At 39.3% G+C, this 26,688-nt stretch overlaps 1 protein-coding gene across 8 annotated transcripts in view; it reads right to left on the reverse strand.

The window, feature by feature from the left end:
• Nucleotides 1-26,688, reverse strand: part of mef2aa (myocyte enhancer factor 2aa) — a 123,793-nt gene that overhangs the window by 9,979 nt on the left and 87,126 nt on the right. For 5 of the 8 annotated variants that reach the window (XM_036561644.1, XM_036561638.1, XM_036561642.1 and 2 more), the window contains 3 exons: nt 21,978-22,112; nt 19,279-19,504; nt 3,512-3,696 (listed from right to left, as the gene is read on the reverse strand). In XM_036561644.1, the coding sequence (XP_036417537.1) occupies nt 3,512-3,696; nt 19,279-19,504; nt 21,978-22,112 (546 nt within the window). Of the gene's footprint in view, nt 1-3,511; nt 3,697-19,278; nt 19,505-21,977; nt 22,113-22,182; nt 22,315-26,688 lie in introns of all 8 variants that reach the window. The other 3 variants (XM_036561645.1, XM_036561643.1, XM_036561646.1) reach the window with 2 other exon arrangements.

The raw sequence follows: 26,688 nt of genomic DNA on the forward strand, positions 1-26,688 counted from the left end.
AGAGACCACCCTTCATTTATTTAAGTTCCAACCAAACGACCATTAAGTAAAAGTTATTCATGTTTCAGGAGATTAGCTATAAGATAATCCATTTTCATAAGGAAGGGGAAAGTTAAGGAAAAATAAGTGAGAAAAAAAAATCCAAAACTGGAGTTTAAAAAATTATTAAAAGATATAAAGAAAATGAGACTCAGAACAACCATGCAAGACCTAGCAGACCATCAAAACTGTCACCATCAGATAAACAGCTTTTAAAACTTTCATCTTTGAGAGAGAGGAGAAAATCAAGCTCCAATCTTGCTTCAGATCTTAAAAAAATCCACAAGTGTTTACCAAAAGACGATGTGCAAATCAAATAAACTACACGTGTTCTGAGGACAATGGACTGTCCACCCCAGAGCACAGACCTCAACATCACTGAACCTGTTTGGGATTACTGTTTAAGCAGAAAATGTGACCAACTTCTAAGACTAAACTTTTGAGGTGTGAAAAATTATCCCTGCAGATTTCTTTGAGAAACTGAAAGCAAGTGTTCTAAAAAGAATGGAAACTGTAGTAAAGACTAAAAGTGAACCCACTAAATACTCAAAAAAATGATAATATATTGAGTTGTTGAGGCCTGTAATTTTCTGTTAGATGCATGTTTTCTTTGCTGTTTTCCTGACACTGAAAAATTAATAACTTGTACTTAAAGACTGTTGTGACTGTAAATTAAATAAATGAAACGGTGGTCTCTGACAATTGCACAGTACTGTAACTTTTAATTAAATTTAATGTGTTTAATGCTGAAAAAGTGAAAAAAATACTGTATCAAATAATTGTGTAGGAACTACACTCATACACACACACAGGAGTAGACAAAAGAGTAGATGGTGGGGAAGAGTGGAGTTGTTTTACTTCACTAAACAGTCTGTTTATTTGACTGTTTAATGTAAAGACTTTTAAATGTAAATTTTTCTTGTGTACTTTACTGGTTTTCACTGTATAAATCAAATGTTCACCATTTTTACACGCAATTAAAAGTACTGGTACTGGAATCTGCATATTAGCCTTGATGTTACTTGATATAGGATCAAAAAGACAGTCAGTGGTATTGCACATCTCTGGCAGCTATTCGAAAGCCACCCAGAGCATGTCTTTTAGACTAAACCTATTCAAATCCAGGGACTGGTGCGTAAAAACAAATGCTACTCAGGTTACTGCTAACGCATCCTTTAGTCAAATGAATTACGCTCTCCAGTCAAATTTGTTGCCACAACTTATTGCACGCTCCAGCTTGAGCTTGCTTTTGTGTATTGTCAACACAAACACTCAAGCCAACTGAAATAAAGCCCACAGAGCTCAGAGCTGGTTTAACACGAGGAGAGGATAAAAGAGTGTTGTAGCAGCATAGGTTTTTAAACACTCAAGGAAAGCTCTCTCAGGGACTTGACCTCGCTACTAAGAAGTGCTTAACCTTTCACGTCAGAGATTCGTCAATACATCAGACTTTGAGCCCAACAGCTCCATCAATTCTTGTTCATACAGCCCTCCACTTTCTTTAATTGATCGTTTACTGGAGGGGATGGAACCAATACTACACCACAGAGGAGTAACAACACACACTGACCTGAGGATAAACTGTAGGAGTCTTGCAAAAATGATGGCCTCATCTTTGCAATTAGTTATTGACTTTTTATATTTTTTATGTTAAAATGTAATAAAGGTATTATCATGACTACAATTTATATTGATTTTAATCGTTTTCTTCAACATTTTGTAGTAAGTGAAAATACAGAAAGCATTGCTCTATTGTTGCATTTGAAAATGCAATTGTTAACAAGCATCTTATAACATGGGTAACTACATGTACTTCGTTACTGTACCCAAGTACTTTTTTGCACTGTTACAAAGAATTTTTGGAGACATACACTCCAGTTTATATCACATTGAAGTATACAACATTTTAAAGCACCACTTTTTACAAGAAACAAATCAATCATAGTGCGCCTTCCACTAAATGCCTCCCCTAAATATTACATGTCCAGTCGTAGCTTAGCAATTGTAACTAGGTCTGGGCAACATTGTGCATTGTGTAAATGCTGAATATATGTATATATATATATATATATATATATATATATATATATATATATATACACACACACATATATATATATATATATATAAAGTGTGTTTGTGTGCATGTGTGTGTAGTACAATACCTTTACATTTGATATATAACTACATTTAAAAGCAAATACTTCTGTATTATTAACTCGGGTAAAACATAAATAGAACCATGTGTGTCTCTACTTTCATTCAAGTGCTGAATCTGTGTACTCTGCCCACCACTGACTGCAGGAAAACTTGTTGATTTATCAATAACTACTGTACGTCATTATCTTGAATATGAAGTGTAGTATAGCTAACCAGAGGAAAACGTTTTGATCTGTTGGACTTTTTTACATTATCCTAGTAATACACTAAGTAGCATTGTTGATTAGAATGAGATATATTTGTGTTCTTAGTTTCTTTACTGACAATGAGCTGAAGGGTTGTCCTTGTGATATGACGTAGCTGGAGGAGCTGTATGGTGTAAAGTTTAAAGTCAGCTAGCTGGTCTTTCAGTTGCGCCTGGGCCACAACTGTCTTAATACCCACACTCAATCAATAACAGTGGGGAGACACGACAAGGGCGACAAGATATTATCTGGCTCACACTCTGGGCTTCTGATTAAGCCTTCATCCCCACTCTGTCACACTGCGATGTGATTAATTTAATACCATTATGTCCTAATGACAGGCTGTCTGCAGGGCACACTGCCTGCCCCTGCCTTAGCCTGTCTGTCTGAAGCACAGAGAGGGGGAGTCCTCAATCCTTACACGCGCACACATATACATCCACTTTCACAATCTCAACTGCTTAATCCACTAGGCTATCAGCATTTGTTTTGATTCTTATATAAAGCATTAGCGCTCCCAGATGCCAACACACTCACACGCACACATTTCCACAGAGCAGCCAGTGCAACAGGAGAACCCTGGTTAACCCTGGCAATATTTCCCAAACAACTCCGTAGGAACTCTGTACTGTGGGAAAAAAGAGCACCAAGCAGTTCTGAAATAAGCCTATTATGGGCCAATTTTGGAAAACATTTTTTAACGCTTTTTTTTACATTTGCAGTGATTTATGAGGGTGACAGGCTGGCATAGCCTCAGGTGCTGAATGTGGTCCGAACTCTCTGCCCCTTAATTATAATCATTAGAGAGGCCCTCTAATTTCTATATGAATAATTGAGGGAGTGTGATGGCACCTGGGCCTTGGAGATATTCCACTGTGCTGTTCTTTTATATGACTTCCCCTACTCATACTTTTGACTGTGGCAAATCACATTAAAATGCAATTCACTGGTAACAGTGAAAATACCAGTACATACAGTACAACTAAGATAACAGAAAAGTAGCAAAGGTGGCGCAAACTGAGTCAGGCTGGAAATACAGTTGTACAATGTTCTGTCACTGTACTCACCAATGGGGGCATCATGCTTTTACTGGACGGTGGTATGACCACTCTCAGGTCTGGCTTGCGGCTGCCAATGCCCATGTTGCCCCCTGGTGGCGGCGGTGACTTTGTAGGCATGACTTTCCCCAGCCCGTTCCCGCTGGAAGTACCCAGAAGCCCCGGCGAGCCCCTGGGGTTAACGAAGCCATTTCCTGCAGAGACATGCAGAGACAGAGAGCATTATGGGAGTGCGTTCCAATCAACCAATCGTCATCAGCCGCGAGCCGAGTCGACAACACGCCATTTCGCAGCTGCAGTCATGGCATAGAGTAGCACGCAACGTTAAGCGTTCCCAACCCTCTGGGAAAGTTCTAATAGACTCGCTAATTATCCCTCACATTTACGAAAATAAAACAAGCATTTTAGAACTGATGAGCCCTCGGTTCTCTTGGTGAGCAAACATATAAAAGCCGGCTTTGTGCGTCCAAGGATGAGGGAGGCAATTCAGTTTAACAAATGTAGTGTGACTTGGGCTTTTAAAGATGGGAATGGCTAAAGTCATTATAGCTGAGCACAACTACTCACTGCCATAAAAGACTATTAAAGTTCCATTTTTGAAAGAAAGCCAAAACTTTGCTAGTGCATCACTTATAGTAGAAGATTTCTCAGTTTTTACTAAACTCAGTTTTCACCAAAATGTCAAAACAGCCTTGTCTGAACATGTCAATGCACAAAATAATGGTATAACCAATGTAAATATATACTGAATTCACTGCCAACAAAGAGCAAAATTATTCAGTATTTTTATTTAATGTATACAGGTGTATGCAAATGTTTGAATCCCCCTGTTCAAATTTGTTGATGTTTTTTTGATGTGAAAGTAAGTCAGTACATCCTCTACAGGGGACAAATGTAAATATGGTGATGTCTGCTGATTTTACTGCACAATTTAACAGTTTAACACATTGTAAAAACATAAAAATAAAACATATTGTTTTAAAACATAAAATACAAAATGTGCCACAACTTTTGCACAGACCATATTTTATTATTTTTTTCCCAGTATGTTAAATTCAGCAAATAAACAGTACTTGTGCATGAAATCGTGCAGAAGTGTGTTCTCTGTAGAGGGTGTGTACTTTTCACTTGGAACATCCACAAGACAAGTGTAATTTGACCAGGGCACCCAAACCTTTGCATTGACTATATTTATTTATTCATATATATTTAAAAGTGTTCATTTAATGCAATGTATCTTACAGAAACTTAAATGTCTAACACAGTCTACTGTACTGTTTTGGCCTATACTGTATTTTACTGTATTTGGATTAGACCTTTTTTTGTAAATTTTCTACAGTTACTGATGAGAAAAGAGTCTATTGTGACAGCATCTTTATGCCTAACGTCATAGTCATTCATATATTCATTGTAGGGCTTTCCAGCTCCTTGTGCGAACGTGAGTTCATTACAAAGCTGTCTTTCTACCATCTGCTGGCCCACATTGTTGGAGTTTCCTTCACATGACCGCTTGACATATTCTCCAACAATCGCAGGTCATTCGGCCACACGAACATGCAACTCCCGCAAAACAAACACAGGAATTACTACTGACCACTGAAAATAACACCACCAAACACAAGTGTCTACTATAAGTCAAAATGTCTGTGGGCTGGAACAAGAGTAGTTCTCCTGAGATGTTTGATCACAAGTGTCAGCTTCGTAGGGCCTTGCTGATTCAGATGGTGCTGAGCGACCAAACAACATGCAGGACTTAAAGCGAAAATTGCTTTTTAAGAAAAGGATCGTTTCATTTGCAGCCACTTGGGATTTGTCATGCGTGGTAAAGCACGCTGTCATTTCCGCATGTTTTTCTCTATGATGGCAGCTTGATTAAATGTTAGTCATGGGGCTTTTTTTCTCCCCATCCCCCACCCTGCGCTCATTTCCTGTGAGAGACTGCTCTGGGACATAGGGAGAGTGGGTCATCAGGAGAAGGGACATCACAGAGCAGAGGCTAAGGCCGGCTGGACAGCCTTATCACTACACTGGCTGTAGTGACTTAGCATTCAATTCACAGTTCAGAACATATTATAGCCTTATAGCAGACGCATCTCCTAGAGCAATACATTATGTACAAAATGTATACTTAACCTCTAAACTGTAGCCTTATTATTCAGTTATTAATCTTAAATCTTATAAACAAGTAATCAGTATAAATTCAGAAGCTAATAAGAAAATTATTTATTTATGACTCTTCGGAAATGAAGTATGTTCCACCATACGGGCCCAGAGTTTAAGCGGTAAAACACATTGTTTTAGTAGGTTTATGTCAAACAAAAGCTTTTCTTTACTTCTCCAGACAAGCCCGTGTTTTTCAAAGGGGTATCTTACTGGATTCTGTTCACTGACCAGTTTAAGGCAGTTTGGATTGCCATATACAGTATGTAATATCTTGTAAGCATCAAACAGACAGCAGCTTTAACCTGTACAGCCCTAATATTAAATAGCTGTCTAGTAAATATTTCTAACTCCACTTTTTCACTTTTTTCAGTCTACATCTATTGACATTAATATTAATACTAATGTCTTTATAGATTACTCTAGAGCTCTAAACATTGTGGTACTAAAATGTGATCAACAATAGATGTTTAAAAATAACAGGAACTAAAATGCACAATAGACAGCAGCTTTAAACCGTACAGCCCGCATATTGAATAGCTATCCAGTAATTAGCTACTAATTCCACTTTTTTCAGTCTACATATTTTGACATTAATACTGATGCTGATATCTTTATAGATTTCTTTAAAGCTCTCAATATTATGGTACTAATATGAGATCAACAATACAGGTTTGAAAATTACATGAACAAAAACGCATGCCTGCAAAACACATCTGAATCATTTAACAGTTTTCCTTTCAGGGAACATTACAGCAAGATATTTCTCTGAAATTCAAGGATTTGTCTGGAATAACAGATCGCAGTGTTAGCCTGAGATGAACTTCTAAGAAGAGTTTCATGTCCGGCTCTTCTAAGAACAGCTTCGTGTCTGGCCCTGTACGGTTCTTCATTTGGCAATAAGAATGCCACGTCAGCATGACCCCACGTGGAAAATCACCTTTCAAATCACCTTCTCTTCTTTCCACTACCGAATCCATAGTGCATATCTTTAGAAATACATAAGAAGTGTAGAAAACCACCTTTCTTAGTCTTTACGAGAAAACTTCAAACAAGCGAACTAGGTGACTTAGCTTCAATTATATATATATATATATATATATATATATATATATATATATATATAAGATGAAGTTACAGGTGTATTTATGGTGTATGAATGTCAGCCATGTCAATTCTTTTTTTCTCCCAACTACGCTGTCATTTCATCTTACCTTAACACCTTAACAAAAAAAAATAGATTTCTGATTCTAAAAAAAAAGTGTTAACCCTTCAACCGCATTCTGAAACTACAAACAATACAGCCTCATCATGACCAAAGACAACAGGCTGCAGTTTATCCAAATACATGAAATCACTATTTAGTAAGCAATGTAAAATATGAACCCGTCAACAGGAAGTCTAAGGTGAGCGTGGTGGACTGCATGTGCAAGTGCCGGGGGCGATGATGGGGGGGGGGCGAGGGTCTGTGAGAGAGGAAGGAACACATGTTGATATTACTGTAAAAGGCACAACAGCAGTAGGCAGCATCTCTGATAAAGATCAAGGAGAGAGCTAAACTATGATATCACTGCATGGAAACGCTCCAAAGTTCTGCTCTGAAACTGGAGGTGTTGCCTTGCACACGGTAACTGAAACCCATGAGAGAAACAACAAACTCATGTAGCTCTGTGCTGCCAAACCCACACTCAGCTCAGCGAAAAAGAAAAAGACACAAACACCCTCATATCACACACCCTGGTGTAAGAAAAGCTGATCAAGAGAACAACGCTCTTTAAGGCAATGTCTTCGTTTGCTTCTCTGCTGCCACAGATTAACCCTCAAAAGTGGAGTTATTACTTTCATTTTTTTGCAATATGTAATGTAATTATATAACTATTTAATTCTATTACTTATAATTAAACCTGTCGAATGATTAAAATTATGAATCATTTTCTTTTGTATAGCTGATTGTAATTAATCATATTTATCTTATTTGTTCAAATCTGACCCTACAGAAAGGTTTTTTTTCCAAATTAAAATGCAGTGCATTTTGTTATAGCTATACAAGTAGAGAAAATAAGCTGTATCAGAATGTATTTATTACTTTCAATAATTCAGTAGCATTATTGACATTGTATGAGCGCAGAGTTCACATGAACTGAACACAATAATCACCTGATTTCCACAGGGTGAACAGTTTTCTCATTTTTATCCCTGACTTCCAGTCAGAGTGAGTGTATCATATACACAGTCAAAGGCTCCAAGTCCAGTGTGATTGTAGCCCTCTCACTCTCATTCGTCTTTTTTCGAGGGCAACTATAGGTTTCCACTTTTCTTTTACCTCTGCTTTTGTTATTCTGCGAAATTACTCATATTGCCACATCAGTGGTGTGTTTTACTTGTAAAAGATAATTTAGAGTCAGTGTACTTTTCTGATAAATTCATGGCACTGCAGTAACGGGAAATAACTTTGGTTTTATTGAGAGAACCAACACTGATACTTATCATTTAAAAGCTGATCCTTTAAAAAATTAAAAAATTACTGGCATTAGTTTATTGTGTTAACACACTATTAACATGTTAAAATGTTCACGAATTAGAATTCATATTTATACGCAGAAAATGTAATTACATTTATGTTCAACTTACATCCTGTAATGACAGGTTTGAGACTGCACTTTTTCCATTTGTTATGATGTCAAGAAATTAAAAAATTGTTAGACAAGATTGTATGCAAAACAATAACTTTTTTTTATCAAATTCAAATAATACAATATCTCAGAACAAAAACATAGTGTTGATTGAGAGTTTAGAGTCTGCACTTCCATTGCTTGTGTCAATAAGCTCTAAATGCTTAACAATTTTTGTTATTGCTGGTGATAAGGATGACTGAGCAGTGCCACTACATCAAGCATGCTCTATAATGTGCCATGGTTGCCATTTCTCTTTCAGAAGACAGGGTTTGTTTTTGACTCATGCTGGATTCTTGCCATGCCCCGCCGAGTGAACCCGACATAAAACTGTCCCGAAATGAACGTGGAACAAAGCCATGCGTGGCTCTGAACAATGCACGCTCCTTTGGGAACTCACTTACGTAATGACTTGCCTTTACAAACACAAACATTTTGTTTTCTTTTCGAAGCAGAAAACAAAATGCCGTTTCTCCAGAACGCACCACAAGGCACTAGATGAGGCCTGACGGGTACTGAACTATCATTACCTTAAGCAACCTAGTATGTTGGAAGAGGGCGAAGAGTGTGTGAGTGAGAAGAAGTCTAATGGATTTCTAGAATCAAAGCTTTGCCTCTCTAATAGATTAAGTGGAAAAGGGACCAAATTCTAATTATAGTTTTAATTAATGAGGCTGAACAGTACCTCTTTAGAGGGTGCAGCCGTATTGTTTTGGCTCAGGAAACTGCGCACAAGAACAATGTGAGCCGGCAAAAAGATCTCCAACAGCTGTCGCCAAGAAAATCCAATTCATATTTTACTTGGAGAGCCCTTTAGTACAAAAATAAATATCATTTATAATGCCTCTATGAGAGTTCTTAAAAAAAATTAAGGTTGGAAAGTCCTTTGGTAAAGCTGGACTGGGGGGCTGGGATTTTTACAAACCTCAAGACGTGGAGGAATGTAAAATGCACAGTAACAGTCTCTCACAAAATATTCTTCAGATACACAAACAGGGTTTGTAATTGCTCTTTAACAGCGCGTAACTCCTCGGTATTAATGAGGGAATCTGCCATGCTTCTAGGCACGTTGCATAACCCAGTGAATACTCCGTGCTCTCTCACATTCCGACAACCCTCTCATTGTTAATGCAAAACAGAGAAGGCGCCGAGCAGCCAAAAAGTACATCTGTAGCGCGCCGCATCGCGCTTGAAGCTGAATCCGAAATTGCCCTGTAGATCGTCACATTAGATTGCTAATTGGTGCTCATCAAAACACCAACCACATATTTTTGGAACAATTAAACTCGCATGGCTGCTTCTCTGTGCACGATCACACATTGTGAACTTCAATGTGTTCTTGAAAGTTGTGAGACTGTACCCATGCACAGGGTTCACAGTTTCTTTCAAGACTTTGCAGTTGCGATATTGATTTTAACACACTCTGAAGACTGGGAAGTATGAAAATGAGTATGCTATAACATCATCAGCTTGACACTCATATATGATGTTAATTTTAACATTTTGTATATCTGCTATAATGAGTTTGCCTCTTTTTGCGAGGTTATATTTCTACCTTCCACAGCCCTGTGTGAGTAAACATCGAGGCAGATGTTACGAAAGGCAGTTTTAAAAAAGATGATACAAAATCTTTTGGGATCAAGTGAGATTGAGGCACAAAGCAGAGAGGCCTAGACCACCTTCTGGAGCTGTGAGCTTCTCAGCCACCAGCAGTCTGTGCTAAGCTGCCTGAGACATTGCCTGGGGACTGTAAGCCCCCATTCTGCCGAAGCACACACATACACAAACACACACACACACACGGCCTCCGCTTCAGCAACCAGGACAGACGCTGCACAGTCAGCTGGGCTAGCTAGAGAAAAAAGGCCTGGATCAGCATCCAGAGAGAAGTGTCTGCAACCAGGCGTAGAGGAGATGTATACATTGGCAAAGCCATGCAGACAACGCCCTACCAAGCCAAAATTGTCATATTCCGACTAACTGCTTGCTTCTAAATTGCTAAATGTTTTGTGCAGATTAGCATAATACACCTAGGAACAGTTTGCCCATAAAAGACTCATTTGCCCAAAAATCCATATGTGGCTTAAAATAAACAGTAGCAATGTCAAGTTACAATTATGTTAGCATTCAGTCAACAACACTCTTAAAAATAAAGGCACCAGAAAGGATTCATTTGAGCAATTGCACAGTAAACCAGTTTTGGTTACCTAAAGAAACTCTCTATGGATGGTTCTTTAAAGAACTATTTTTCTGTAAATGAGAAGAATGGACAGTTTGCAAAAGAATGACTGACACACCTCTCAGACAATAAGAATCTTCTCCAAATGCTCCTTCCTCTGTCAAGCGAAGGAAAAACTCTGACAGAACTCCTTAGAACAAACCTGCAGTGAGAACAGCGCTGACAGCAAATTTGTCAGAATTATTAGGCTAAGAAATTGTGGAAAGGTTTTACTGAGGTATACATAATGCCTGACACAGCTCCCCTGATTATTTGGAGAGTGATGTTTTTATGTCATTCTTGCATCTGAGAAAGTTTTGGATTAAACTATATGGAAGGCTCTAAGGTAAGCTAAACTTTACCTTTATGCACCAAAATAGTGAAAAGCGGAGAGAATGGATTAGTATATATACTTGCTAAAAACCTTATTAATATGATGTCTAACTGATTAATCTGATGTCTCGTAAATAATAGAAAAAAGTTAAGCTCACATTTGTGGTTAAAACTTTGTGTGTAAGTAAATATTAATGCAATCGTACACATGCCATGTATTGTACTGTTTCATTAAAGTTTGCACCAAGACTTTTTGGAATACATGATGAGTCCAACTAGCTCCTCAGCATCAAATGCTGCTCTCACTAGCTACAGCATTAACTTTAGCGTTAGGTCATCTGAAGGGGTAGCTTCTGTCGCTAAAACCTCCTCCTTATTAGGCATGAAAACCCACTGCTTTAAAGTCAAGTGACTAAACGATTTCCCTGGTTTGAATAATGTAAACATGGTTTCCAGAATCCTTTTTTTCATCAGGCTCTATGTATCTTTTCAAAGTCTACTGTATGCATCAACGTTAAATGGATTGTTCAGGGGTGGTTGTGTAATCCTTGAGAGAAGTACAATATTTTCTCTCAGGCTATTGGAACAGTTTGTTCAATGCAGCGTGTGTGATGAGATTTTACTGCTTCATGTGAAAATATGGTGTGTCAATAGAAAAAAAAACACTTCCACAAATTTGTCAGTCAACATCGGAACATGTTTGAGACGACTGACACAAAGCCTTCTGTTCCTCTTCCACGCATCAAAAGCGGAATGCAATTGGAAATACAGACTGGAACTTCAGCAATACGGCAGTAGCAGGAGAACTAAGAGCAGAAAAGTAAGCCATTTTGTTCCAGAGATATGATGAGTCACCCTGTCCTCTGGCGACGGTACACGTGGTTAGGTAACTCACCAAAATAGTGAAAAAGGGAGACAAATCATGCTAAAATGAGAGCATGATACTTCACACATGAAAAAAAAGATCTGCTGCACGCTAACAGAGCATGGCAACATGAAGAGAAAAGATGTATATATATGTTTTCTCTGAGGAAAGAAACAAGTATGTGCCTGGATTAGAGTTTGGCTCATCCTTGCCATTCCCTGGACTTAAGAAGTGATCCAGAGCATTTCCCTGTGCTCTTACTGCCAGTATTAGATGGAGCAGCGTGACCAGCGGTCCTGCTCTGAACAGCCCCTTCTCCCCCCGGTGCCTGCTGCTCGAGAAAAATCAGAGGTATGTGTGGAATGCCCATTTGACAGGAGCGCTGAAGTGGTCCGTCTTCCAGGCGGCCGTGCTAGTCGAGGGCTGTTTGGAACAAACAACAGCTGCGCTGTGTGGCCAGTGAGCCAAAGGGCTGAGAGCCCTGGGCATCAGGCCCTAGCCGCACCCTGTAATGCCACTGCTAACTAAGCATGGCTCTTGGGCGATATTACCCTAGCGATGTCAATGGTCCTTATCAAGCAAAGTTATTTTTGCACTGAGACAGTGACTGGCAACTTCATCACTTAATAAAATTTATAGACTTCATGGTGCAAAAGAAGCCATAATCCGCAAGGAGTGGGCAATATGATGATATTTATCATTATCATGATAAATTACATCACATTACATTAAATTATGTTTTTCAGAAATTATTGTGGATATTGTCAGTACTTAAAGAACACTTATCAAATATATATTTCATTACAAAGAGAGAATAATTAGTCCTGTTTAGTGCAGTGCAAATATTGCGGGAGTATTTTTGTGAAAAGTTCATATGTGAGAGTTTCAACTAGAGGGAATGAACAGACATCATCACAAGATTGAAGAACACAGTTTCCGTACCAAAAAAAATGGTTCCTTTTTCCTACGCTCAGTATGTTTTACTATTAAAATAAATACATTTTTTACATTTTACATTTTAAAGTTTTTTAATTTATTATGAATGCTAATATTGCTTATCTGATATCAGTGCTTTTGAAAAGTGAATATTGCCCAACCCTGCCGGGAAAAACAGGGCTAAGGAATATATGGGCAGAATACTCATCAGACCTTTCGAAAGCAATCCTCGCTAACACAATTACTAAATAATTTAGTCTACAGTCTTGTACCATGTCACTGGAAATGGGTCAGTGGGAAAATCTCTGACAAGCAATAGGGTAAAAGGCTTTGACGTTGAATGATCAGCAGCCAGTGCATGAAGCCTGGCACACTACAAAGCAGAGCTACTGCGCTTATGAAAACACAGCCACACTGAGCTTTAGTCTGTGCATGGTTGAGTGTGATAATCACTACACTGCATATAGCTGTCATTCCTCATCATCACATGTGGTGGTCCAACCCTAATACTCTGCCCCAGTGAGTATGTGTATGAGCGTATGCGTTTGGCAGTGAGATGGTCAAAGCCCACCTGTCACTGCCACTCACACAAACCAAGTGCTTATGACAGCCTGTCCGGTCATTGTGCACAGGGGACTTAGAGGGATGTCATGACCCGAATGCTTGAAGGGTTCTACTGAGTTAGGCATCTTACAGACTCGTACCAGCCATATAAGGACTGCTACGGTACCAGGAAAACAGATGCACCTGTCAATAGAGGGAAGGAAACTGGAGGAGGGAGGGTGGGAGAGTAGAGGAGCAGCAACCTTAAAGGAAACAGCAAGTTTATTTACCTGCCTGTCTGAATTAGCCCTCAGAAATATGGCCTCCCCGTTAAGCGTTTTGGACACAAAGACAAACAAAACGCTGAGCCACTCACTCAAATACAAACGGACCCCTCAGTGAGCAGCTGACAGCTAGAAAAGCAGTGTAGACTTATTACACCATGCCAAACTGACAGGAAGTGCTTTTCAATAACATTCTCTATGCAGTACACCGATCATAACTCACACAATCAAGCCTTTACATTCTCCAATACAGAGATGATATGTAAGTTCACTCTGAGCACTCTGTGGGTTCTCCACACTGAAAGAACATTTGCAAATCTGACATAGCTCGTTCTGATTGGACTGCGCTGTTGTTGTCTGTGCTTACAGTAAATTTAAGCTGTAAACTTAAACTTTATTTATATTTAATTCAAATAAACCTTTTTTGGACTGAGAAATATACTGAGGAAGAATCCTCAATTTCAATGTAGCCGAGTAAAAAAAACAAAGCATCTCATAACAGATAATAAAGCACATTAAAATACTTTAATGAGAAAAGTATAATGAATATAATATAAATATAATAAAACTTTATAGTAATGAAGAAAATGATCAATAAAAATACCAATAAACAATTTAAAACATTTTAAACAATAACAATCTAAGACAGAAGTAGAAAAAGAAGTTGAAATTAAGAAATAAAGTAAAATTTGTAAATGTCAAAAACTGAAGTGCTAAAAGGGTCTAAAACTCAATTTACAACTGTTTTTTCCACTTAACATTTCCCTGAAGAGATCTCATTTAACTTAAAGGGATACCTTAACATTCACTTTAGATGTCCCTTTACATGTATTAAGTAAGCAAAGGATATTGTTTTGTTCGAGAACACCAGCATATCCATTTTCTGTGGCTTGAGGCTGAATATAGTGTTCTTGTGAACAGGCAGTTCACACATTTTACTATACAGTTCATGAGCTCTGTTATTGGGTTAAATTTCCCCACTAAAAACTTGTTAAGACAACGTTGTTGATAATGTAGGCTATAATTAAAAATGCGTGATTTTAAAATTGCACTCAAATTTCGATATAAAAATGACTTCCTGCCCTAATCAGTTTTGCTCAGAAATATAGTAGTGCAGTTGAGATATTACCCAGCACTATTCCAATAACAAGAAACAAATGGCAGTGCAAAATCATCTAAAATGACAAGACCATCTAAATCTGGTGGAGTGAGACTGATTGGTCATTAAGGAGTGCTCGAGTATTGTTTCCAACAGTCACTCCCTCACGGAGAGGTGCTCCATAATGGTGAAAAAGCGGCCCTGCTAAACCACTGACACAGACAGAGCAGCCTGCTGGAGAACAGAGGCAATCCTGGTATTTGTAACTGTCAGCGAGGAGCAGTTGGACACATGACCTTGTGCGTGTCCTTGGTGACTCGACAGCATGTGTACACATAAGCAGCAGGCCAGGGACGATAGCAGCTGCCACCATTTCCTTTGGTTACTCCACTGTTTACCTTCACTTTGTCAAAAACACGACTGAACAAGCACACACACCTGATGGGTGACACTCAATGGTATGGCGAAACATATTGAAGGCCATTTATTTAAAAAAAAAAGTACTAACTCAAAAAACTAACACTGCTAATAATAAATGAAAGCCAGAAGGGCCCAGTTAGCATTATGCAAATGAGTTAGTCACTAGCCTTAATTCACTGTTAGAGACAATATCATGTTTGTGTATCCATCTAGAGCTTCTTTAGTGATGTTAGCAAAATGTTAATGCATTTCGAATAAGCAGCTGCAGAAAAGATGCTTGAAGATCACCTTTTGTTGTCCTCCTAAAGAACAAAGTCACTTTACTATCAATCACAAGCCTGTAAAGGTAGTGAACACACATGACCTAGATTTCCAAATAACCAGGGGAGGAAGGGAAATGCTAACACTACTGCTCCCCTTACTCTCTCATATAAAAGAGAGGAGAACAAGCAAGGCAGACAGAGCTAGCTGTCTCTAGCAGGACTGCAGGGCTATAGATATGACCATTCTGCAATAATAGAACTGTAGATATTGCCCTTTTTAGGGGCATTTCTCCCAATTTTCTCCCTTATTTTAGTTGTGACTAATTCCACTCAATAGCTAGGTCTCCCCCAATTACACAATGCTCCCCCAATTACACATAGTCCTTTCCTACCAGAGCTAGGAGTGTGAAGGCTGGCACATGCTTCCTCCAACTCATGCTGCTAAAGCAATGTCATTGGACAGCTCAACATGCTTGGAGGAGAACACTAACTGCTTGTTAAAAGCTAACAGATGCCATTTCTGGCTAGCATCATGCAGAGTGATGGGGGGGAGGGAGTATCATCTTGTCCACCCAGAGAGAGTGCGACCAATTGTGCTCTCCTCCAGCCACGGATGGCTGTAGCACCAGGGGGGATCAAACTCGCAATCCTCCGATGATGGGGCAAGCGCTTAGACGGCTGTGCCAGTTATATGACATTATGCCAAACAGAGACTTAGCAGTTTGGCTAAACTACTCCTTGAACTGCTTCAAAGTCAATGTGAATTGGAAATCATAATGCATAGTCCTTTCGTACCACAATACCCAGGTGGGTCTCTCTGCTAGCTGACTGTTTCACGGGTGGGGGTGGCAGGAAAGGGAGGTTAAACTTTATATTATTTGTGATATTATTTGTCAATATTATTTTTCCCTGCATGCTGGTGTATGATAATGTAATCAACAATTAAAAGACGGTTTAGAGGTCTATCTGCAGAACAACAAGCATTTTGCCTTTTAAATGGAGTGGTATAATAAATCATGTTTAATATAATGAGGTTCAGTTTTAATTTCAGGTTGATATTATGGGGAATCAGTAAACACTAATCAGAGTGATATAAAAACAATAGAACTTTATGATACTTGAAAACATCTTCCTAGATAGCTAGACATACTGAAAACAGCATTTTGTGTTTGTAATTTATCATGATGATGCCTACCCCTAGAAAAACAGCAATAAAGGGTAATAAAGATAAGGAGAGTGGATACAATCAGTGATTTTAAAAGACTTTCCCACAGGCCTGCTGTTTTTGCCGTTTGGTTTAGGTGAGCCAGCATGCCACCTGATGAGATGCATAAAGTGCATCCTACAGTCCTCAGTGTTTGCGTGCATGACAGAGGAGACCTTACATATACAACACTGCACTCACTTCACCTGCATGAAAAAAGATCATAATGATGCATTAGGTTGCTATGACAACCTGTAGGCTGATGTCGCATGCTTGATATGTTACTGCTGTCAGAGCTTGTTGCTCAAAAGACCACCAACTATGGGGTATATACTGTAATGAAAAAGGTTAGGCTCTCCTTCACAGACCTCCTCTCTGACTCACAAACAACAACTTGTGATCAAGCTGTGCAATGTGCTGTAGGCTGACAACAGGAAGTATGTACTATCACGCAGCGTATGCAAGAGTGCTTGGCCATAGCTGTGGTCAGTGGAGGGGGCTTGTGGCAACACCACAACGACGTTCTGCAACAGCGCAGCAGAGGCCAACTTCCCCTTTCCGCACCTACAATCACGCTTTCTGTACGACCCCTCGAACAAACTGTGACAGACTCTGCAAAGTGATGGCTGGTATTTCCGGCAATGCAAAACCTGTAAAGAGAACTGCTGAAACTTTTCTTTGAAAACTTGCACATTTGAAACTTGCAAGTGGAGTTATTCCACCGTCTTAAAAGGTCATGTTGTGCTAGCTTCTGTCAACTCTAGCCTTGCACTACACTACTGTACTTCCATGTGCTTTTGTGGTAGAATGTGACATAATATTGTAACCTCAGAACCTGAAAGCAGATTTTATGTGAATAAATGATCATAGTCCTGTTAAAATTGTCAGGATACTAGCTTTTTAAAATGTTTTTAATACATTTCTTTTCAAAAACTGCAAAACTGACGAGATACCACCCTGGATGTACAGCTATACCCCACACATTGTATCCCCTTGTTTTGATGTCAGCACTTATCAGAACTTAAACCTTACAAGCATTTAAAATTTATTTTTTTCACTCTATACTTTTAACAACAGCTTGGAAAAGGAAACTGTTCAATCATTTAGACAACATATTTAATATATAATATAATATAATATTTAGACAAACTATCACGCAGCATATGCAAGAGTGCTTGGCCATAGCTGTGGTCAGTGGAGGGGGCTTGTGGCAACACCACAACGACGTTCTGCAACAGCGCAGCAGAGGCCAAACTTCAATTTACTATTGATGTCAAAGAAGATCCTTTGATGAAAATGAAGCTGCTTTGTATTAGTTAACAGCATTTTTATGTCAACATTTTTTGCAGGTCTTCTTTTTTTATTTAATTGAAAAGTAACAGCTGAAAACTTTACTAAGAACATTTGAGAAGGCCTGTTCTCCCTAAGCATTGGACAGGCAGTGTATATCTACTTGCTGATTATCTCTAACCAATGGAGCCTACGTTAACAGTCCAGTACAGTTATGTTAGACCAGGTAGTCGTCATGGAGACCACTTCCAGGAGATTACTAATTGATCTCACTTCTGTTACTTCCCTACTGACATTAAAAAATGGCAATATGTGAAACATACCAAGAAACCTATAGCAATTTCTGCTAAAGCAGCAGGGAGAGAAAAATTATGTCTTGAATTATATTCTCCTTTTTTTCATTCTTCAAAAAGTAGATCTTAAAAGTAGACCTTTATGGGGCTGTATTTGCAACCATTTGCAGGTGAATAAATGTCTCGCCTGTTGGCCTGCTGAAAACCTTTTATTCTTTTAGTCTTTTTAGTTTGCAGAACCATTACGACATACCAAATAAAATGATAGTAAAGAGCTTTGAAAACTCTCGAGCAGCGGTAGCAACAGCATAGTGATAGGTTACCTCACATCTATAACATCACAATTTTTAATCTTTTCAAGGTACAGCAAAGAAATAAGATTAAACATCAAACACCTGAAGGTAGATATCCTCACCCTTTGGCCTTAGTGCCACACAGCACAGAAGCTCTACATTTTGGTTATGAGAACTCTACACTGCCTTCATGGTTACAACTATTCCTTCATGATTCTTCATGTTCTTGTCTTTTCATTTGACACCAAAATAGATAAGGTGAGGAACCTCAAAGCTTTGTCCAAAATAGCTAAACTCAATAATATCAAAATTCTGTTAAAAATTGATAAAGCGAAGAACCTCAAAACTCTGTGCAAAGTGGCAGAACTTAAGAACTTTAAAGTTCTGTCCAAGACAGAGTGGAACAGAGTGGAACCACAAACCTGTCTAAAGTGGCTAAACTCGCTAACCTCAAAGCTCTGGCCAAAACAGATAATGTGAAGAACCTCAAAGCTCTGTTCAATTTGGCAAAACTCGAGAACCTGTAAGTTCTCTACAAAATGAATAAAATGAAGAACTTCAATGCTCTGACCATGGTGAACTCATGAACCTCAAAGTTCTGTCGAAAATGGATAAAATGAATGTCATACCTCTGTCCAAAATCAACAAGCTGAAGAACCCCAAAGTTCTATGCAAACTTTTATGCCAATTTTTATTTTTTTCGAGCATCTCTATCAATTAACCTGATACTCATTCCACAACACAGAAGAATGAAATATGTCTTATCTCTTGCACAAACAGAATTGAAGAAAACAATCAGAATTGGAGAAAGTGAGAAAATAGCACTGGCAAGGTCATCGCAAATTATTTTTTTTTCTTTTTGCAATTAGACTCAGAAAATATGAGCTTAGATGGCAAACTGACCTGCGCTGCCTGTGCTGGGCGGCCTGTGGGGGGCACCGGCGGACACCACGCTTCTGTGGAGGGAGCCCTGCGGAGGGGACAGCATGGAGCCGTCAGTCAGCGAGGCAGCAGCAGCTGGCAGACCCTGACCGCTCAGAGAGCCCCCCGGGTTGTAGGACATGGCGTTGGGGTTCGTCACCGGCACTGCCACATGCATGGAGAAATTCTGCTGGGGCAAAGCTGTGGGCTGCAGGCACATTTGCATACACACACACACACACACACACACACCACACACACACACACACACACAAAGAATTTCAGTGGTTTTGTGTTTGATAGGTTACATAGTGCAAGGTGAAGAAGACAACACCCTGACCACTTGAGTATCATATTATCAAGAACACTAATATCCATTTGGTGACAGTATTCATTTGTTGTAATACAAAATAATACAAAATAATAGTGGCATCATTAACGTTAAGGTGGATTTTATTCATTTCAGTCTTGATCTTGTTTAGCCTAGATACTAGATTCAAAATGGCCATGTGAGTGTGTGTGTGTGCACACATATCTCCAGGCCTCTATCAGGAGTGAAAGACGACTCCTGGGCTTTGGTGCTTTTATCAAACAATGGGGTAAACCAGAAGATGGATAGCACAGTGGAAAAAAAGGTAATCTCAGGAGGACGATCTCAGGATCACCTTGGGCTGTCCAAAAAACCCTGCCTAGTGTGAGAAATACTGTCGGAACACAACTCTCCTTTATGAAGTCTTTTACACTGTGCACAGTACTATACAGTTTTCATCCAGGCACAAAACACATAACACTGTTAGATATACCATATACATGTGTAGACATGCATATACTGGAACAGTATCTTGGAGTTCATGGCAATAGTCAGCACTGCACTTGATGTATTCCACTAAACAAAACAAAAGTACTATAAATAAAAGTGAGATCACAAAGCTAAGATACAGTATATGCTGCTCACAAATCCTTACAAATGATTAGGGCAGCATGCATAAACTAAGCTACTTCGTCTGATGTAACAAAGTGCAGGACAGTATATGTTCAGTGCAGTGCTGATTATCCGTGGTGTCTCTGGGTGGGTGAGTGTGAGCAGTGAAAGTGAGACCACTCCATTCGCAGCACGCTACAGTCAGTGAGCCAGTTAGTGATATCATTAGTGTGTTAATGGCACAAAAGAAGTGGCGCTTTGTTCATGTGCAGGTTGGACAGTGTGGAGGGAGGGGAGGGCTCCTCAGCAAGTCTCTGTCAGAATGTTATGGTCACCACTCGCAATAAGATCACCATTGTATCAGGTCAAAAAGTGCTCCATAAAATGCATGTTTTTAATTTTTTTTAATTCATTTTTTATAGATTTTTTAGGAGGTGTGGTGGGCTGGGGTTCGCTATTTGGAAAACCTTCCTAATAGGAGTACTTTCTTAGGAGTAGATGACTCAAGCTGTTTGGGGTGGCAACTGCAGTCTTTAAAAGGCCCATATTCTACATTTTTCTTTTTTCTTTTCCCCTTGAAGGAGATAATTTTTTGCATTATCATTTGTGTATTATAATTCACCATGATAGTTCATTTTGACATTATCATTCTCCTATATAACGCTATCCCTTAGAATTCAACAGGCTGTTTTAGTACCTGTGCCTTTAAGATTGATTTTATGCAAATGTGCTCTGTTGTGACTGGCTACTCATTTGAAAAGCTGTTTGGGTTAAAACACTCCCTATAACTTCACTGGGAATGGGCAGGGCTAAACTGCTTTAGACAAAACATGTATTGGTTTTTATGACAATGAATTCAAATGGCTCGTTTTCCATATAGGGATCGGTTAGGCAGTGCAGGGAATGGTACATTTTAAAATTTTAAATTTGTGTTTCCATAGTACATCAAACTCTTTAATTAAAAAAGTAAGAAAACCTTCTTTTTTCTTAATATTGACCCTTTAAGGGAACAAAAGGACAAAAGGAATCGCCAAGGGAGATGAACAAATAACCCAGGTATTATCACCTACTAGGACGAGTGAGGGAAAAAGAAAGTGGCTCTAATGAGAGCGAGAGGAAAAAGCAAGAGTGGGAACACTCAAGCTCCCCACAATCTTCTCCCCCTATCACATGACCTGGGTAGAGTGTAGCTCTGAAGGAAAAAAAGATTCAATTTCCAGATCCGCCGGGGTGTAAACTGGGCTTGTGGAAAAGAACACATCAATCACCCCCAGCCACCGGATCTGTCAATAGCAAGCCACTACTCTGAACTGGAGGAATCTTCCCAGGGAAATATTTTTCATGGCAGCATAAATCTGTCTCTAGTTTTACTTCTGCTGTAAATTGCTTTCTTCGCTGCATGAGGCTTTTGGCTGAAATTCTGGTGGTGGTATTTGGTTATCATAACAAAGCCTAATGTTGCAAAATTAGTTTTTCGGCTGAGTCTCCAAAAAGGGCGACACCTATCCAAACAATGTGATCTTATCGGGGTGTGCAAAAAACTGGGTTGCAATAAACAATGAAAAAAAAAGACTGCATGTCCAACTAAAAAAAGAATAAAAAAAGGTTAATGCTTGAAAAAGTCTGTGTTTGCATAAAAAGTGTGGACAGAGGTTGCAGGGTGGGATGATGTTAAAAAAAAAGAAGAAGGTGAACGAAAAAGGGGGGAGGGAGTGTCCTTTCTGCCATAAAGCCAAGCAAGAATGTTGCGTTTACTTACGATTTTATGATTTCGCATCATATTATCAAACTCCTCATTAATTTTTTTATATTTCTCTTCTGTGTGGGGGGTGAGGACATATGAGGCATCGGGGTCCGGGCTATCACAGCCTCTGTGTTCTTTCTTGTTTAGCGCCTGTAGTGAACATCAACAATAGAAACAGGGATCAACACAAAACGGCAGGGGAGGAGGAGGCAGTACTTACAGCAGAGCGCTTGTATATTAAATCACTCTCTTCATTTAGTTTGCTGAAACGGTCGTCCATGAGGGGACTGTGGCCAAAACAGTCATCTGGATCGGGACTGGCACAGTCACTATGGCCTTTGGTTCTTAATTTCTGCAATAAAATCGGAAAATTCAAACATGCTGTACACAGAAACATGCAAACATAATGAGGCTGCAGTGGCTTGTCCAGGTTCCAGCTGCTAGCTTTGTTTAAAATCTCTGCAAAGGCATAATCATTCACTGTTCTGATAAGAGGAGAATAGTTACAATGACAAAAGTCGCTGTCATAAGAAAACTTTGAATCTCTTTATGGGAGATGAAAGAATAAAACATTAACATCTGTTAATGCATCTGTAAATGTTTGCTTTTTTAAATTTGTAGTGGTCATAAAACATTCACACTATGTAAAGGTCAGCTGCTGTTTTCAAAAGATGTTTAAAAATTTAAACCAAAAAAAAAGTTGAGGTTTACCCATGACAACGGCGATTGATACGTTGTAACACTATAACATATACAACAGTGTGCAAAAGTCAGAGACCATCCTTCGTTTATTTAATTTCCAATCAAAACAGCCATTAAGTGCAAGGTATTCATTTTTCAGTGTCAGGAAAAAAGCAGAAAACATATTTAACAAAAAAATTACACAGAAGCCTCAATAGCTAAACAGAGTATGAAATGTTTCAGTATTTACTGTTTCCACCCTTTGCCTTTATTGCAGCCTCTGTTCTTTTCAGGAGACTTGTTTTCAGTTTTTCAAAGAAATCTGCAGGGATATTTTTCCACATGTCCAAAGTACAGTCTTAGAAGTTGGTTGCATTTTCTGCTTCTCGCGATTTAAGTAATCATAAACACATTCAATGATGCTGATGTTTGATTTGCACATTTTAATATTTTTTGTCCATTTCCTTTTCTAAGTAACAGCATCTTGACAGCTACAATTGCTTTCAGACCTGCATTGCTGAGTTGTCTACTCACAGAGGATGGATAGACTGGAACACTTCTGGATTTTTTTTAGATCTGAAGTGAGAGTGGAGCTTGATTTTCTCCTCTCTCTCAAAGATGAAAGCTCTAAGTACTGTTTATCTGATGGTGACAGTTTTGGTGGTCTACCAGGTCTTGCTGTTCCTGTTTTTTCACTTACTTTTCTTTCACTTTCCCCTTCTTTATGCAACTGGATTATCTTATATCTAATCTCCTCAGAAATATCTCCTGAAACATGAATAACATGGACTTACCGATTGATTTCAATATCATTTTTAAAGTAAAAACTGAATAGCCAACAGCATTGTTAGGCTAAGGAAGAGAACATGAGATTAATTAACTCATAGCTACACTATAGATTCAGTTATCTATAGTTACATATGCACTTTAGCATACGGATAATGGGGACAATAGATTCACAGTGAGGGTGTTAAACTTACACTGGTAGCACTCCAAAGGCTAATTTGGTAAATGCTTTTACAGCTAATACTGTGACGCTTGCTCCATGGCTATTGCATTAGCCACTGTGGAAGAAAATTGAATTGTCAGTCCTTATCCTCTGCCTTAAAAACATTCGGCTCAGGAGAAGCCAAATCATGTTTCTCTCTCTCTCTCTCTCTTGCTCTCTCACTCTCTTACTCACTCTCTCACACATTCACATACACTCCCTCTTAGCGTATGTATGTGTGTGTGTATGTGTGTGTTTCAATGCATTTTTCATTATCTTTCAGTTATCATAAGCTACCCAGCTGGAAGTCAGCCTCACGTAAGAAAAGTCCCACAGCGCAGCCGTTTGGAAGCTGCTTTGAGTTTCTTCCAGCACACTTGCCACTCACAAGAGCCAAGCTGTGTAAGAGTAGCGTGCCGAAATAATGGATTACCATATCGGGTCACTAATGCTTATTTGACCATGAAATAGACTGATTTATTCAAGGAGCAACCAGGGGAGGGGGGGGAGAAGCCTGCTTTACTGTGATATACGTAAGCAAAATATTAGCCCTATTTTAAGCTGATAGTACGGATGCTTAGTATAAAAAAAAAAAAAGAAAGTTTGTACATATCCTGTTACAGGGACATTTTTTTCCTTCTCATATGTCTGAAATGCGTGAAAGAGATGGCAGTCCAGCATTTGGCAATCTGAATTTTGTGTCATGGTTTATTACTTGATGGATACAGTTCCCTGTCAAAAGGTTATGGCGGGTTGTCTGAGGAGGTCACAGCAGACTTTTGGATGCTACAGTCACATTTTGCAGAAACTGGAGCAAAGTCTGTATAGAATAAAAAGCCCCAGAGTGCGTGCATGTACACTGCCTGTCAAAATTTGGGGACATCTAGCTTTTCACCTCGTTTTTAACACAGATGAGCCTGTTTTTGTTAGCCAGTTTGCAATAACTTAATATACTGAAGACTAAGCAACTGTGTACAACAGTACTACCTGGTCTTACTGGGCTACACATGATCTTGTAATGAGAATATACACATCTGTGGAGAACTGGTTAAACTTTTGGTGCTGGACTGCAGTGGGTACGCCCTCTCTAAAATCCATTCCCAAATTCCTCTGGTCTGTGCTCTTTTAACAGCTAGAGTATTCAATTATGCAAGCAAATCAAGCTAGCTAGTGAAATGCTATCATTAGCTATATATATATACATATAGTGCTTATATGTGTTCTCCACACATACGACACATGCTTAATGGAGTTTTTGGAGGGAACTTTTCAGCGATGCTAACTTACATCACAGCCATGGGCTAACAACAGGCTTACTGTCCGTCAGACAATGTTGATGAGTGCACAGTTGCCCCTAACTGTGAGTTCTGCCTTCATAAGGCATTGGATTGGTTTCAAAATTTCACACTCAGTTTGTTCCCACCATAATAAGTCTATGTTCCCCACATTTAGCCATAGACTTCTCGTTGTTGTCCCCAGGCATTCCTGTTACAGGATCACGTCTGGCATCCGTAAGACTACAGTTGCTCTTTGAAAACAATGCCAAATCCCATTCATTTTATCCTTGTTGTGATGTAAGCGCTCAGACATTTTAGGTGTTTAAGACAAACGATTATGCTTTTAACAACAGTTTTGGAAAAGAAACTGTAAAATCACAATTTTAGGCCTACTCTCTATAACAAAGAAGACACTTTGATGATAATGAAGCTGAGTATGGTAGAGTTTTATGCTAACAAAATCTTTGCAAGTATTTTTCTTGCTTAACTGAAAAGAAACAAACAAAAACATACAAAGGCAATGTGTCCCCAAACTTTTGACAGGCTGGGTATGCGTGGGTATGTGTGGGTATGGTGCAGCTGTTGTTTTCAGGCAGGTCTGTAGCGGTAGGGTGAGACCCGTGCTCATCTTTATCTAGTCCATCTAACAACGTGTGAAGCCAAGCTGTGCACTCTGGGCCTGCTTTCACTACTTCAGATGCTGTTTCTAAAGCACACTGTGTATTCTTCAAAGCGCTTTTTCCTCTGCACGCTATCATGCTTCAGTTCAGAAGTCAGATACATACGTCATAAAAGCAATTATCCTATTGCTATGACAACTGTATGTCAAGCTAATATTCCACTAGTAGTGTGGCAATGAGTCTCCTTGGTACAATAGAAACCCTCTCTTATTTCACATAGCTTTCCTGTAATGTCATCACAAGCTTTACTAACCATGTAAGTTAAGCTGTTCTTTATGAACCTGCTCTGCCTGCAATATTGTATCTAATGTTCATAGTTCACCACAGCTGCTTTAAGCCTACTAAAATATGAGCTACACTGAAAAAAGGATGCTTTGATTGTATACATCACATAAATGAAACACAGCGAAACAATATTGACTTTCGGTATATTTACTTTTGGCAATAATTGTGTTGATATATTTCATTCCTGTGTAAATGATGTACATATTTAAATCAGATAAATGTAATTTACACTGATCCAGATGCAGTCTGAATATATATGATACATGCAAAAATATAATCATACATAAAAACATCTAAAACACCACATCTCTGATTCTGCAGTGGTGGTTCACTGCTAATGACTTTTGTAGGCCCTCGGCAAAGCCGTACAACTATTTAGGGCGGGTCAGGAGAGAGTGGCTTTCGCTCTCTCTTTCTGAGCGACGCCTTCCTGAGTCATTTCCTGTTTACGGAGGCCTCCGTGCGCTCGCAGGCCTGTGTTTACCCGGGAAACTATGCACTTTCTCCCCAAGAGTGCCACGGATTCCATCAGGACCTGCAAATTAAAGTCCCAACCTGCTCATTATGTGGGCAATGGTGTGGCCGGACCGGAGGAGCAGAGGCGAGATCAGGGCAGGGCCGCCGCCTTCCACACTAAACCCCAGCGGCACGCCCGCCCGCTGGGCCCCGCCAGGCCAGGGAGGGGGCCACCAGTGGCAAAGCATCAGTGCCAGGGCACACAGCATACAGGGCATCATATATACATAGCAAAAAGGTCAGGCATTGTGAATATCCTCTGTGCATGCTGCAAACGGAGGTGTTATGATAGATGCCTT

Source organism: Colossoma macropomum, unplaced genomic scaffold (assembly GCF_904425465.1).
Source record: "Colossoma macropomum unplaced genomic scaffold, Colossoma_macropomum, whole genome shotgun sequence".
In the NCBI taxonomy this organism is placed as follows: Eukaryota; Metazoa; Chordata; class Actinopteri; order Characiformes; family Serrasalmidae; genus Colossoma; species Colossoma macropomum.